General features: G+C 39.1%; 1 protein-coding gene across 1 annotated transcript in view; it reads right to left on the reverse strand.

Moving 5' to 3' along the window:
- INKA2 (inka box actin regulator 2) overlaps positions 1 to 16,830 on the reverse strand; it is a 35,936-nt gene extending 19,106 nt beyond the window's left edge. The window contains exon 1 of the mRNA XM_070939821.1: positions 16,704 to 16,830. Within this exon, the coding sequence (XP_070795922.1) occupies positions 16,704 to 16,754 (51 nt within the window). The 5' untranslated portion in view covers positions 16,755 to 16,830. The remainder of the gene's footprint in view (positions 1 to 16,703) is intronic.
- Positions 16,831 to 17,073: the final 243 nt, after the last annotated feature.

Raw genomic sequence — 17,073 nt, forward strand, 5'->3', positions numbered from 1 at the left:
GATGATATAGTCATCATGGTGAACATGAACTCCCAAGCCATCTCCAATCCCAAGAAGAGAAAATTAAAATAATCAAATATTAAGAGTCTGAGTGATCTCACAACCATCTCTGCAATTAAATCAAGCAGTTTGATGAAGAATGTTGTCAGACAACTGTACAAAAACAGCACATAAACACACCAATTCATATAACACAATTCAGCTATCTCTATAAATCTGTATCCTCCAATTGATTCATTACTGTCTCATTAGATAATTTTCAAGTAAGTTACCAAGTACGCCTCAATACTGTCCTCTAAAAGTATTGGATTCCAGCTCCCAAAATTCCCAACCTTCATGGAATCATGGGCATTGAAATCTAATACCTCTGGAAGGCATTCAGTTGGAGAAGGCTTTTTGCAGAGATGTTCATGATCCATTTCCAGGAATAAAAAGATCCTGCCATAAAGTTATATAAATCGTTGAGTGCTATAGCCACAAACCTGACAATGCTTATATTAATTGTTCATTTTGAAAAATATTGTGATTATACTAGTAGTCTTTTGGGGAAGGGGGCATCCAAACTACAGTTGATTCTAACTGACTAAAGCCAGTGCAGGAGACCTATTGGGATTATAGTAAAGCCCCCTCTTCATATCTTTAATTGTGGACTTATGACCACAATTGAGCCCAAAATTTCTGTTGTTAAGTGAGACATTTGTTGAGCGACTTTTGCCCTATTTTGCGACAATTCTTGCCGCAGTTGTTAAGTGAATCATTGCAGTTAATAAGTTAGTAACCCAGTTATTAAGTGAATCTGGCTTCCCTATTGACTTTGCTGGTTAAAAGGTTGCTAAAGGGAATCACATGACCATGGGACACAGCAATAGTCATAAATATGAACCAAGCATCTGAATTTTGATCGCATAATTTTGGGGATGCTGCAAAGATCATAAATGTGAAAAACAGTCGTAAGTCACATTTTTCAGTGTGGTTGTTACTTTGAACGGTCACTAAACAAACTGTTGTAAATTGAGGACTACCTATATAACAATAACCCCATACATTTTGTATCAACTTATTATTTGTCATCACTCCCCCCCCCCCCCCCCCCCCCCCCGACAATGTAGAGTGTAATGGAACTAGGAGGGACACAATTCTCTGGTAGAACATTGGAAAGGCAGGCAAAAGGCTCCAATTTGATATTTATTAGAAGCCCTGAATAACCATTTGCAGTCACCTTTTACAACCTTCAATAATCCAACAGTGAAGGCTTCCAAATTCCCCAAATCTTTTGGAGGGTTTAAGGGACAAAAGAGATGGCTAACCTCCACAAAACTCCTTTCTGGGAATGCTTTTCCTGTTTGCATGTTTTAATGGGCAAGGCTTTCACCCCTTAATCCTTCTAAAAGACCCTGAAAGATTGGCCTCATAATTCAGCATGATCCCTAAAGTCCGCAGAGACTGCTAATGAAAGCAGCAATAGTAGTTGTAGTAATAGGAGCAGCCACCGCTGCTATTCCTGGCTGATTAAAAGGCTCAGAAAATAAGTGATAGAAAAGAGCTCCACCTGCCACCTTCAAATTGTCCTGCTTGTCAGAGAAGACAATATTGACTGAAAATAAGGAATCTTTCTACAGTCTTCAAGCTATCACAAATGTCACTTGGGCATCCTCACTGAAAACTGGTTCAAAACGTACAAGTCACTACAAGCCTGTTCCTTAAGGGTGAGTGAACCACTCCTCCGCATGTTCCACCTTCCAAAGATACTTCCACTTGTTTCATTTTGTTAGTTTTAGCAACAGGGATGGGCTTTAGCCTTGTGAACGTGCCAAGGATTACAATCCAAAATGCAAGGCAAAAATATAACTCATATGATTAATCCCTAGATATTAAAAATTACAATTCAACGGCAACTTTAAAGGCCTTCAGGGGCACAGCCAAGACTTTGGAGGAACACAGGTTGTGCACTTCTGTTTTATGGTACAGCACAGGATTTTCAAGCCAATAATCTTCTTGTGTATGACATTTCCACAGGAGAGGACTCTTATTTCCTTTTAAATAGATGTGGGATTTTGCTATACTGTATCTTGGACACCTGTTGTATTCAATTGAGGGGCATTCTCAAGTACTTTGAATAGAGTACCCTACCACTGAGATCAGAGACACTGTCTACATAGGGAAATCTTTACAAACCTGTAAATATAAAAATCTTAAAATATTTCAATTGTTTTGTTTCATATTTTCGGAGGTTGGTGGTGGAGGAGGAGATAAGCACAAAAGCATTTAATGTAATAACAAGCAGTTCTTCTGAACTTTCTTCCAAAAGGCGTATTTATTCCAGTATTTTTGAAGAGTGAATGTCTGTATTTCATGAAGTTCCATGGAAAGGGAAGGATAATTTCTATTCTCTGGGTTCTCCCTTTTCTCTCATTCTGTAGTTTCCATTTTGGCTGTGCAACTGACTATATTTCAGCTTCAAATTCTGCCAACTGAGGCTGGGATAATAAAGGAGACAGCAAGATGATGCACAGGACACCCTAGAGTTGTGCTTAGCTACTTGCCAGAATGGTGAATTTAACAAATGAATCTTCTTGGAAGTAAAGAAGATGCTGGTGCTTCATGATGTAACAATGTACAGTTACTTAGAATGTAAATAGGTGGCAAGGTGGCAAAATAGGACAAATTTTCCCTATCACAGAAAATGTACTCAAATGCAAGCATTTCCCTGAAGTTCCCAACCAACTATTAATCTAGTGTCACCCATGTTCTGGCATATGATGAGTGGCTTCACATCCTTCCTTTTAAACAGAGAATTTAAAACCAGCATCTTGAAAGAACAATTACAGGGGAAAGGAACATTCATATTAACCTTCTCCTGCCTGCCTCTCACCGTCCTGTTCGCTCACATAGGGTTGCTCTCCTCAGGGTTCTGACAGCGAGCCAATGTCTGGCGGCGCCCAGGGGTAGGGCGTTCTCTGTGGGTGCTTCCACCCTCTGGAATGAGTTGCCTACTGAGCTCCGGATGGCTCCTGATCTCTGCTCCTTCCGTCGGGACCTGAAGACTTGGCTGTTCAAGCAAATAGGCTGACTCTGATTCTGGGTTTTATTATTTATTAGTTAATTTGGTTTAAAATGGAATTTTGTTGTAAATGTTTTTAACTTGTGTTCGCCGCCCTGAGTCCTTCTGGAGAAGGGCGGCATATAAATACAAGAAATAAATAAATAAATAAATATTATGCAAGTGATACTGAAGGGACAAGGAATTAACTATCAAGCGATACTGGTTAGCAAAGTTTGAAGCATCACACTTTTGTTAGGCACATACAATTGCTAAAGAGAATGCAGCCACTTGAATATGAACAAAGAAACTTTCATAAGCAGGAGGGCCAATCAAGGTATATTTATATAAGGGCTGGCTTATGGTTCACCACAAAATGGGGGAAATTTATATACCTGCAGATGTTGCCTTTATGCCATTCATCTGCATGAACAATGTCATCTTTGCAACACTCTAGGATGTTGAATGTGCCATAAATAAGTCACTGAATTGTACTAGCTTGTTTTCAAGGAAAAGTGTCTGACATCATAGGATATGTCTTGGCCCAGTCACAATGTACTCTGTTAGATGCATGTTTCAATAGAATAGTTTTCAGTCATCCCACGTGTGACTCAGCAGCATGAAGATAAGTTCAGTAGCCATGATTATGGCAAACTGTATTTAAGAAAAGTAGTTTGCTGGCTTACTGATGCATTGCTACTTCAGGTACTATACTTCGCCATGCAGTCACATAAATGAAAATTCTTGGGAGCAACTGCAATGGGGTATTAACTAGTTAAGATGAGTGATGTAACAGACTTTGTCTTGTGTCATGATTAAAAATGAAATGACGGAGATGACATAAACCACTGAAAAAAAGGGGATGTTTATTATTTATTCCAGAAAGAGATGCTAAGCCAGAGATATGGAAGATAGATATTTAATTCACCAATTTATGTAAGATTTAAAAGTTCTACAAACCATTCATTTGCAATGCAGACATGTGCTCATGATGAACGCTTACAAGGAGTATGGAACTATCTATATACTACTAAAACATTCATGAGTTTGTATGAAACAGATAAAACAGTTATCATAGGGTAACAATTTTTGAATCAATGTACCTCAAATGGACTAACTTATAAAATGTGTCCAAAATCTGGGATCCATGGCTCCTACGGGATTGAAATTTGGCTATGTAGTGGCTACTTCAGCGCTACTTTGCTGCTGTGCTCAGCCAGTCATGTGACCATCATTTCCAATGTTCGTGCCAGCTTCTTAGAAGGAAAGTTAGTGGGAAAGCCAGCAGGAAGTTGGAAGTCACTCCCTTTCTCACTGTTTTTTTCCTGCTTGTGGTCATTCTGTTTCTCTGTTAAGATAAGGAAATATCTTTGAAACAGTGGCCCAAAGAGTCACAGGTTGTGTATTATTATGATGAACATAATTATAATTTTCACAGGTGGGCAAACTATTAAGCGGATTGTGTCCCTATGGTGGGTTGTAATCATACTTCCATAGGGAGGTATATAGCAATAGCAATAGCACTTAAACTTATATACCGCTTCACAGTGCTTTACAACCCTCTCTAAGCATTTATAGAGTCAACATATTGCCCCCAACAATCTAGGTCCTCATTTTACTAACCTCAGAAGGATGGAAGGCTGAGTCAAACTTGAGCTGGTGAGAATTGGACTGCCAAACTGCAGCCAGCAGTCAGCAGAAGTAGCTTGCAGTACTGCATTCTAACCCTGCACCACCACGGCTCATATAATATAATATAATATACTTCTCTTACAAAATGAAACTTGTGGAAGTACAGCCACAGAATGAATCCACATCATTTTCATTTTTTCTTAAAATACGTATTTCAAGGAAGAGTAATGAATCCAGTATCCTAGTAAGCAGTAATTCAAAGTGGGGACTTTTCCTGAAAAGAAATACTTTCAAAACTAAAACTATTTAACTGCTCCAGACCACTTTTACGTTATTTTGTTGAGTGGGTACTCAACGAAGCCCAGGTTCCACCAGAGTTGAAACAATAGCCCGTATAATCTATAAAGTGTTATCTAGGGCCACAGGAACACAAGTTCAAATATTCCTTCAGCCATGGAAGCTCAGTCATGATGTTGGATTAGGCACTCTCTCTCAGCCCACCCCACCCCAAAAATAATTATCATGGGAAAAAAATTTAAAAAAGCAAATACACTCCTTGAATTCCTGGATGGAAAGCAGGATATGACGCTAATTAATAAACAACAGTGACCATGGGGGGTGGGGGCAGGAGAGGAGAGATTAGCATCAGCACTGTAATGTCGCAATGCCACTTTTATCATTCTGATGTTGCTTTAAATAAACAAACTTTGGGCTGATTTTCTATTGAATGAGCAAGGTTCAAGATTTTAGAACCTTGGAGAATAAGATCAAATTCCCCACTATAGTTCTGAAAATATGTATGAATATTTCAGAAGTCCAGCATAGTTTGCTAAACCCATAGACTGCCATCTGGTAGTCACACATAAGGAAACTTTTGTTCTTCCTTCTGACCATGTATAATTTCACCTCTCTTCCTCAACACTTTAATTTCATTTGCTTGTATTTTAATCATATTTTCTTTCTTACTTTGTTTCATGGATGCTGCTTCATGATGTTTCAACGCATGAACGTGATAAAATAAAACGGATAAAAAGAATAAATAACCACCTAATATCAGGAATTACGAAGGCTGACAGTGGAAAAGTGTTTCATTCAGAATTAACATGTGCTAGGTAAAGTGTAAGAAGTACAAGTTTCATCTCCACTATCATCATTACGTTCTCCTTGGCTGAACAATAAAAACAACACCCCATGATACAAGTAGAAGCAAAAGTAAAATGTTGACAATCATTAGCTGTCCTTCTTTGGTTTGACAACTATTAAGCTATGCCTCTTTAAGCAAGCGAGCCTTAGAGCTTATTGTAGTGTGACATTTATTCTCCTCCTCTTCACAGGGAAAAGAATCGGTTTTTCTTTTTATATTATGCACATCAGCATTTTGTTCAATACAAACTGAGCTCATAAAACCAAACTCCTACATAAATTGCACACAGACTGTTTCTTGTTGTTCTCTGGAGACACAGAGAAAGGGCTTTGGGCTAGGGCACATTCATAGCTAAGTCCCGATAGGGCTCGTCATGAAGAAAGTGCTAAAAAAGAGGCAATCTTTTCCCTGTTCTAATGTGGCCAGAAAATCCTGTCTGTCTATTATACTGCTTGTCCTTTTTCCTCTAAAGCTTCATCTCTTTCAATAAATTTATTTATTTATTTATTTATTTATTTATTTATTTATTTATTTATTTATTTATTATATTTCTATACCGCCTTTCTCCTGTAGGACTCAAGGCGGTGTACAGTCAAGAAAAATATAGACACACAAACATCATAAAATTGCTAATTAAAATTATTACTTAGTTTAGTCAATTAAATAAAACCCAGAATTAGATAACATTTAAAAAATCATTCACATGTTTATATGTTTAGCCCTGCCTGTTGGAACATCAGGGTCTTGAGGGCATAAATGAATAAATGAAGCATTGGTTAAAATATTTTACATCAAGATCTGAATGTAGGATTGGGGGTGAACATAATGTTCCATTTAACTTACTTCTCTTGTTTTGGCAAAGTTATATTGCCACTCAGTTAGGTGGAGTGTGATTGATATACCCTGTTTCCCCCAAAATAAGATATCCCCTGATAATAAGCCCAATTGGGGTTTTGAGCACATGGCAATAACGCCAAGTGCTTATTTCAGGGTTCAAAAAAAAAATAAAAGACAGGGTCTTATTTTCGGGGAAACACGGTATGCATATACAGATGACTGATCCAAGATGAAATCAATGCTGAACATAAATCAAGCACATATCCCCAAATGTTAGAGCTTTTATCCTACCTAAAGTAATTACATATGTTCCTAGCCTTCATTAGCAACCTCAAAGCAGAGTGCTATAAGTTGTGCTATAAATAAATAGCTTGCTTTCAGAAGTTGTAGGTGCTTCATCATTGGAAGTTTTTAAGAAAAGACTGGACAGCCAGCTATCTGAAATGATATAGGGGAGTGATTGCTAACCTTTTCCAGACTGAGTGCCTAAAGCACGCATGTGCGCACGTGTAGATGTGCATGCCCAAACCCCCCAAATGCAACTCACACGGCCCCTGCACATGTACGCGCAACCCCCATGCATGCATCCCATCCCCTCCCTGCTGCATTAATCACTGGAACAACTTGCCTCCAAAGGATGTGGGTGCTCCAATACTGGAGGTTTTTAAGAAGAGATTGGGCAACCATTTGTCTGAAATGGTAGAGGGTTTCCTGCTAGAGCAAGGGGTTGGATCAGAAGACCTCCAAGGTCCCTTCCAACTCTTGTCATTCTGTTACTTCTGTTAAGTACCAAGCTAGAAACCAAGCCTCTAAAGCTCTGGCTTTATGCCTAAATGTTAAAACAGACAGAAAGGAAATTGTGATAGGGCTGCATTCTGGAAAATTATACTATGATTAGCTAGATTACCCATGACCTGGTTGCTTAAGATTTAATAAATGCTTTTGAAATTGATCCAGTAGAAAAATCAAGGAACAAACCAAATAAATGCAGTTATGACTGGATAGTAAGAATACAATTAAATTTTCACCAGAATAATGAGAATGCAATGATTCGAGGTTGCACTCTCAGTTTTAATCTAGCTTTTTTCCCCTTCTTCCCAGCAGTTCCTGGTCCACATAATATTTGGCAACAGCTGCTAACATTTTAGTAAGTAAAAGTTTTCTTATCACTGCATCTCCAGGCTTTCTGTCTAGCCTTGTCTGTCTAGCCCTGTCTCGTCCTATAAAGAGAGTTGGAAATTTAGTTAAAGGTTGCATTTGCTACCCTTGAGTACTTCAGTGTGTCAGTGCTTAAATGAAAACACAATGATGTGAATCCAACCTGCACACTTTAAACAATGCCAGACGACTGAACTACTGAGCCAAGACTTTAGGGTTGGGTGTGATATTGGCAGATAGCTACACTGCAGGATGAAGTTTTCCTACTATCAATCAGACAAAATAGACATAAGCACAGACAAAACCTGATCTACTGTCTGCAGGTCCTGTCAGAATTTATATGAAATCTTTATTTCATATTGAAGATTTATGAGTAGTTTAAAAGATGCAAGCTCAGTTCCATTTTGAAAAGTGCTACTTAATTTCATTGGATCATAGAGATCAAAAGTTCTTGAAAAATAAGCTTTGAAAGCACACTGATAATATGGATATTATTAAAAGTAAGCAAACATACAACCCACTGACAATGTATGCCAAAATGGCAAAACTCTTACTGATAGCTATGATTCATGGATGTAAATTGTTTTCACACAGAACTGCAGGACAAAATTGGCAAATAAAGAAAAATTGGCCTTTATCTTCATCAAGGGGAAGCTAACATGGTTTTAGTTCAAACCAAGATGCATAATTGATGGCACAACCACTGGCCTTTATTTTTAACTATATTATCCAAGAGAATGGATTTTATCTTTTCCCAGCCACTTTGCTGTTCATCAAATTTGACATACCGGGAACAGTCAGATGTATTAAAGCAAGGAAAGGTGACCTATTTTGTTCTCTTTTTATTAGGAACAGAGTAAGCTTACTGTAAACATGACCGCAATTCTTGAATGTTGCCTCCAGTTAAATCCAGGAGAACTTATTACTCAGTGAAAAATGCATTTGCTCAGGATGCAGCAATAAAAGGCGAAAGATCTGATGGTTAGTGGAGAAACACTGGGGGTGGGGAAAGGGACATTTTAAAACACTGGCAAAATATGGATGTTCTTGTGTACTTTGTCAGGATCAGAGGCCAAGTTTTACAGCAGGATTTTAACATTAAATTATTAGGCAAGAGAAAAGTCTTTTTTTCTGACAAATTTAAAAGAATAGAAGAAAATTCCATTCAGATGGGATAGGTTAGAAGGGAAGATTTGTACTTTTCAACAACAGAGATTCAGACTGAACTCTGCAGAAAGCAAGATTTTTTTTTTTTTTGAAAAAATTAAAGTGGAAGAAATACAAATGGAAGTGACAATTTACATTGTGTTATGATTCTAAAGAGAATTTTTATAAAATGATGTATCAATACCAGAGAAACGATCTATAATGTATAAAGGCACTTCAAATGTACTGTATGTTAGAAATCTTAACAACATGAAGGGACATTTTATCATGCTTGCTGGACTTGTTTTTTTTAAAAAAGCTTAACAAATGAATTGAAATACATACATTGGTACAAGGATTTTCAAGATTAATATCCAATTGAAACCAGAACTTTTTCTTTTAGGTAGTCTTAAAAGGAAAAGTTCTGGCTTCAATTGGATATTAATCTTGAAAATCCTCTGTACCAATGTATGTATTGCATCTGTTTTTTTTTTACATATCCAGCAAGCATATTTGTGTGGTGTGTGTGTGTGTGTGTGTATGCAGCAAGATTATTGTTTGTACAAAGATGGAAAGATTCAACACTACCCACTATGAAGGAATGTTGATTAAACTGAGAGATCCTGCTGAGAAACTATTTTTTTATTATAGAAAAGACACTATATTTATTGGTGACTGTAAACCTCATATGGACTTTTTGTACAAAAATAAAAAATGAACTTGCAATTTTTGACTTGACTTTATGATTAGACTGTATAGATTATAGCAAGAAGCGTATTATGATGTAACTTTAAGGAGACAGATTTAAATAGAACTGTACTTATAACTAATGTAAAGAATAATGGAAACCATTTTCATATCTTTTTTTTTCTAATTTTTTTAAACTTGTTTTCTTCCCTTGAATTTTTTTCCCCTTTCTTTTTTCTTTCTTACTTTATATTAACTTGGATGTTTTATCTTCTTTTTTTAAAAAAAATTCAAATAAAATGTTAAAAACATTGGCAAAATATTTGTATCCTTGTTTGGTGAATAGCAAGAGGAGGCAATTCTGCTTGTCAGTCCATAAACTGTCAGCTTTCTGTTTGGAAAAGCACAATTCTACCCATCACCACTACTGCGGAAGAAATTTGGAAGGTATGATGGCAATGCACTATGGCAGAGGAGAAATGAAATAACAATGTGTATGCTTTCAGAATAAATGCAATCTCAGGCTGACAAGTAAAAAGCAGGCAAGACCTCTTCTCACTTCATCTCATTGTTTCATACTGCAATGCACAGAGAGGCCTTGATTCTCTTCTTATATGTCTATGGAATTATGGTTCTGCTTCCTAACACTTTGAATCAATCACTGACTATCACCAACCATACCTGCCTCCGCTATAGCGGATCTTCTACCACAATAAAAATGTGCTAGCAGAAAATTCCAGGTAGATAACAATAAAGGAGACTTTGTAGCTCAGGACTGAAATGAGGGGTCCTTGGTGCTCTCTGAGCTTGCTTGTTTTCTTGCAGACGTTTCATTACCCTAACTAGGTAACATCATCAGTGCTAGTGATAGACAGATAACAACATGAGCCTTCGTGGCGCAGCAGACTAAAGTGCTGTTAAGTAGCACCAGCTGCCTGCCTGCAATTACTGCAAGTTCAAATCTCACCAGGCTCAAGGTTGACTCAGCCTTCCATCCTTTCGAGGTAGATAAAATGAGGACCCGGATTGTGGGGGCAATAAGCTGACTTTGTATAAAAAAAGAACATAGCTTGGGGGGGGGCCGAAAGTCCTACTAAGCAGATATATACAAAAGTATGAAGGCTATTGCTTAACGCATTGTAAGCCGCCCTGAGTGTTGTGGCCCCGCCCTCTGAGCCTGTCCCATCAGAGGAAGAAAGCTCCGAGCATGAGGAAGAGGAGTCAGCCAGGCCTCCCTCTCCAGGCCCCTCCCCTCTGGCACTGTCTCAGGAGGTGCCGGCCGAGGGAGAGGAGATTAGCAAGGAGACAGGTGGCTCGGATGAGAGCGAAGGAGAGACATCATTCCTGGACGCACGCCTCCAAAGGCGTGATAAACGATTACAGCAGCTCAGGAGGCGTGCTAGGGATTAGAACTGAGTCACTGGACCACACCCCAGAGACTATATAATAGAGGGTGGTGGCCAGTGATCCTTGTGACGAACAAAAATAAACCTTGGATAGTCACTAAAGCCTTGTCCGAAACTACTGAGAGGAATATTTATTTTTGTTGGACTCTTGTACGCTGAGTATATTATCTTTCTGTTTCTGTGGAAATAAAGCACTTGGCAGACGGTGTGTATATCGCTGCCAAGTTGGAGATAAAGACCTGGGGGTGTGCCAAGTGCTTCCTTAACCCTCGGCTGGCTGTGTTTGTGTGTGTGTGTGGACGGGGACAAATCAAGAGAAGGGCGACATATAAATCAAAACAATAAATAAATAAATAAACATAATTCTAATGGAAAAGCTAAAATGCACACAAGAGATGATGAACACACTGGTATCATATCTTTTACTGCTTTAGTCTGTATCCATATCTCACTCACCATGTAATTTTTGATCAGGACTTTCTTCCATTGCCCTGATAAATTGGAATTTAGTTCCCTTTCCCTCAGTGTTGATTCAAAGGTATTTGGCATCCCAGGCCACATTGACTGATGATGCTATCTCCCACCAATGCCAAAGATTTGCATTTTTAAATTAATTTAGATGGAGGGATGGACTTGATTTTCCCTAAGCTTTGGCACTTGGGTCAATGCCTACTCCAGGGGTCTGCAACCTTAAATACTCAGAGCCATTTGGACCCATTTCCCACAGAAAACACCGGGAGCCACAAAACCTGGGTGGGCGTGGCCAACTCGATGTCACTCACTTCCACCAGTCACATGACCCCCCCAGCCACGCCTACCCAGCTGGTCATTAGGGCAGAGAACCAGTTGTTAAAAAACACCGGGAACCACAAAATCCTTTTGACACATTTCTCTCTCCCCTCCCCTCTCTCTGTATCTCTCTGTCTCTGCCCTGGCCGCTTCTCCATCCCCCGCTGTCGCCCTTACCTTCTCAGACCAGGCGAAGAGTGACTGGGAGGGCCAGCCAGTGGTGGGATCACCTGACAGGGAGCCACAGCAGAGGGCCCAAAGAGCCGTATGCGGCTCCGGAGCCGCAGGTTGCTGATCCCTGGCCTACTCTAAAGCTAGTTCTGCTTACTCTGCCTGATCAGTTTATCTGGCTCCAAAGAGGAAGAAGACATGAAGATAAAAGGCCTTTCTATCTTGTTTAGTACCCAATATTACAGAACGCCAGTAATAATGAGTAAGAAAACAGAGGAAGAATCTCACTATCCAATATGATTAGGTTAGGTAAACTAGTGTGTCATTGATCATATTGTTGCTGGAGGGAGAGAAAGGGCCTGGTTTCCTGAAGATGGAACAGGGTGGTTGCTTCACCTGATTAACTCATATGTCTGGATATGTGAAGGAAATCTTCCCACCTTTTCTATTGTCAGATGAACTTAGTGCCCTAATAAGGTATATATGAGTTCTTCTTAGCTGAATTCTTCCTGCATCTATAATACAGTATTGGGAAGAATGATATATCAAATTCTTGTCTGCTGATGAGACTAAATGATTAGGCTTCTGTGGTGCCTGCAGGCCAAATATTCTTTCTCTTAAGAAAATAAGAAGAGGCCTGTTAGGTCAAACCAACACTTCTTTTAGCCCAACATTTTTGGATTAAATGTAATAGCTCTTTTCCTCAACAAGAGTGTATTGTAAGTATGCTACTTGTATTCTTTAGGTAATCAGCAATCATCAAGGCTCGTAGACATTAATAACCCAGTAGCCTATAAAACTGCTCTTTCATAAATGCCTCAACTGGTGTACATCTCTATTTCTGATGGAGTGAATTCCAGTTTGTTCACTGTGTAAAGAAGTGCTTCTCTGGTTCTAAATCTCCCTGGATTTAGTTCAGCAGAAGTCCTAGTGATATAACATTGTGAGAATAGCTTTTATCTACATTTCCATAAAACTACTCTCTGCTAACAGATCATGTAAAAGGGTGGATAGGGTCATAATCCTTTCTACTTATGTGTGTGTGTGTTTGTACTCAAAACTTCCCAAACATGTGGAGTGAGGCAATACTTTTGATGATGCTTACGGTATGAGGATCACACCTAATTTGGATACCTCCAGGCTGCCCTACTTGGCATTCTGAGGACATCCTGTCCCGGGAGCCATGTGGGTATAGGGTGCCTTCTTTTCCTTGGTACAAACTGTGTTTATAAAATGGTAGTTGTGAGAAGTCTACAAAGAATAAAACCATGCCAGGAGAATGCCTGGGAAATAGTGACAGTTAACAGCAAATTATTGCCAGCCACACTGCTGAAGAAAAAATGGAATGAAGATATAATGGTCATGTTTTGTATGTATAAATATGTGGAAGGAGTGGCCAAGAATTGAAGAACTATCTTGATATAAGTCATTATCTGTCTCTGCATGAGAGACATGGGACAGTTGCCAGTACACCTATAGTGACTAATGGCGGTAAAGAAGTTTCTACTAACACAATAGTGGGGCAATTTTTATATCATTCTTCTACTCCTTCATTCTACACTTCTCCCTTCCTTTCCTGGGTAAGCACATACACATAAGGGTAAGGAACATCCTACTAGTATTTAGTAAACTCCAGCCCTCAGGGTTGCCCTGTGAATACTGGAACCTTTTACATTACAAGATTTAAAACCACATTTTGCCACCTTGAGCTATTTGTAAAATAATAAAGACGGGATCCAAAAAACAAAGAAATAAACATTGTAGTTGGGCTTTTGCACTTCTCCTAAGTAGCATCATGTTTTTGTTCTTGTTTTGCACTGGCTATTTCAATTATGCTGCATCTATTTGGTTCCTTTTGGAAACTGACAACAGCCCATTATTGCAATTCCCATTCTGTGATAGACATACATCAGAATGGGTGGTGAATGGGCCTGTAATGGCTTTGCACCCTTGCACAACAGCATCTATGGACGGTGAATGAGAGAAACACACTTACAGAATCACTGCTGTGAAAGAAATTATTTTTATAGTGTGCAATATGATTAAATTTGTAGCAGATTATAATCTTAAAACACTAAAATCCATTTTGAATTCTAGTTTCATCTAGCTCTACTTGGAGTTTGTTCTGTGGTGATAGTAATCTTTTGGATGGAAAGCAGCCTTTTGAATTGTAAAGCTCTTCCTCTCATAATGACTCCTATGTGACCTTTTCTTTTTTTAAAAAAAAAAACCTAAAACCCGCAGTTCTATTATTTATTCATTTTAGACATATACTTCCCATGTCTCTTCTTGTTCGTCATCCTCTTCTTTTGGACTTGCAAATACTTTATTTAAGAGCATCCTGAATCTTCATTACTAATCCATTAGTACAAAAACTAGGACACCAGAAGGAAGCATCTGCTGGTGGGCAAGCTTAAGTCTGTCACAGCAAGCAAGGCTTCTGTCTGAGCAGCAGCAGGGAGAAAGGGTAGATCTTCAACAGGCAGAACAAAACACCATATTTGCTGGAGTCTTCCCAAAAGTGCTCTTGTTTCCACTGCAACGGAAGCAACAACTGGAGCGCACGGAATGCAGCTGAGTAACGTCAATATATGATTTGGACTAGGAAGGTGATTGGGAGCCACCCAGGCTTGGTTATAAGATGGGCAGCTACATAAACGTTATAAACAAACAAACAAAGGTACCTCACTTCACTGATATACAGGTATCAATCTAGGTATACTACATAGATATCAATCTGTATACAGATATCAATCAGTACAGTGCCCTTCCCCAAATTGGTCTTCTATGGTTGAAACTAAACTTCAACCCCACTTGTTCCCAATTAAGCTGTCTGACAGGTTATGGGGTTGATGCCCCAGATATCAGTGAAGTATCAGACAAGGTCTTCTGTAGATAATTATAATAATGTAGAGGTGATCTACCTCATAGGGTTGTGGTGAAAGGGCTAAGAAAAAGAGACTGTAAAACAGCATCCACATCAGAAGTGGCATAGAAACAATAATACGATTGTACTTCAGATGAAGACGTAAAACAATTTGCAAAGCAAGGTAGGCAAGCCCTTAAGAGAAAAGTCTGGGTGGAGAAAAAAGCTGACTCGCTTCCCTCCAGAAGGATGAATCTGCCTAAAAGTATATGGATAAAACAGGCAAGGACAAGTCATGTAAGATATTAAAAACTGATTGTGGGGAAGCTAAAATGCATTGCAGGGTAGAGTTTCAAGCAAACCTCTTTGCAAATAACTCGTCATGTATGCATCTTCCTTTTGTGGAAATGTGCTGGCATTCCAGAGTCCTTTAATTATAACGTATAGTTGCATTAATTCAATGCAGCTGAATTAATTCAATACAGATCTACACAACTATTTTCAAATCTGTTAAGGAGGACTTCAGCTATGAAATGGAAATGCAGCCCACTGCACATCTTAGGAAATCACAATATCCAATTTGTGACAATTCAGTTTTTCATTTATAAAATACGATAATAATAATAAAACCAACTCAGATTGTTAAGGTGTGGGGTAATTAAATTTACCTTTTTCAAAAGTGCAACTGTGTAGAAGCACTTTCTAAATATGTTGCAGGATACCAATCAAGTGGTATTTCGTTTCTTTCAGGATGGGTATTTAAGCAGACCTAGGCAGCTCCTTTGCATAAAAATGACACAATGGAAACTTATGCAATATGAAACAAAAAAGAAAGCTTACCAGAAGCAGCTAATAATAAGAAACTGTAAGGGTTTCAGAATTGTCTACAGAGGATTTGAAGGAACCCCCATAAATATATAAAATATCTTCCCCCCAAAAATATCTGCAAAGTACAAGCAACATATCTGTGCTTTGGAAAGCAAAATGCAATACTTGAATTAGGATCATTTGATGCAAAGAAAATTAAAAAATTGTGTTTTGTAAACCTTCATAATGCATCCATATCAGGAAGAAAGAAATGAGGTAAAATTATTTAGAGTGTGCTGATTCAATGTTTTTGTTTGCTCCAAGTAGAATTGCTTGTTAAATATAAAATAGTATGACAAAGGACTCAGCAACAGGATGCATTATGATGTCCTTTAATCATTCTAGTTAGGTACTTTCCAGTTTACAACTGATTGCTATCTGAATGGATTACCAAATTTGCTAGTCTGGGTCAGTTATACTAGCAGAAGCTCCCCCTTGACAAGAACAGGCAAAGGGTGGGGATGGTGATAAATTATGAGCTGGAAAGTTTAGGATTCTGACTTGGTGAAATGTCTTAATCACTTGTGTTACTCCCCTCCCCCAATACACCAAATACCTCTCTGAGGCAACTAGGTTTAATTTTCATGTCAGAGGAAAATTTCAAAAGTTTTAAAAAAACCATTTATGGGTTGACGATGCATCCTTTTTTGCATACCTGAGATAAACGCCGGCGGAAGATTTTTCTAACAAAGCTTGGAAAATATGCACTTTAATGAAAGGGGAGTGTATGTGTTGGGGCGGGAGCGGTTATAGCATCAATCAACTGCGATCGATGGATCGATATAACAGTAATGAAATTTGCCGTTTTTATCGCCACAGTATTGGCATGACCATTGCTAATAATGGTCCCTTGCAATGGTTCCCTTGCCTAGTTGCAAAGTTGCAAAGAGGGCGACGCGCGTTAAGTTTGCAAGGTTTAATCACAATCACCTTCCCTTCTTCCCCCATTTAATGCCTTACCAACTCTTGTTTCAGACGGCGCAGGTAATGATCCATGTTCTTCATTTCCATCTTCCCATCCGAGTCCAGCTTGGCCGAGGGCTTCAGGCGCACCGCAAACGCCGCGCCCAGCTCTCCTGCCTCAGCCGCGGCGCTTCTTTTCCCGCCCCCGCCGCCTTAATCCAACGGCCCCTTTAAACGCCCATTTGCCGCTTCGCCTCTGGGAAAGCGCTCTCCCGCAGAGAAGGTCGCCCAAACTTTTCCCGCGAGGAAACCGCGACCGACGTAAACCAGAAGCCAAAACTCCTTTCTTTGAAAGTTAAAATACACACGCAGAAATGTCAGCGCTCGGAATGGCAACGCTCGGGATTGGCCAGGCTCTCGCCCGCCG

Source organism: Pituophis catenifer, unplaced genomic scaffold, assembly GCF_029215685.1.
Source record: "Pituophis catenifer annectens isolate HBS135680 unplaced genomic scaffold, rPitCat1.0.hap2 SCAF_3, whole genome shotgun sequence".
In the NCBI taxonomy this organism is placed as follows: Eukaryota; Metazoa; Chordata; class Lepidosauria; order Squamata; family Colubridae; genus Pituophis; species Pituophis catenifer.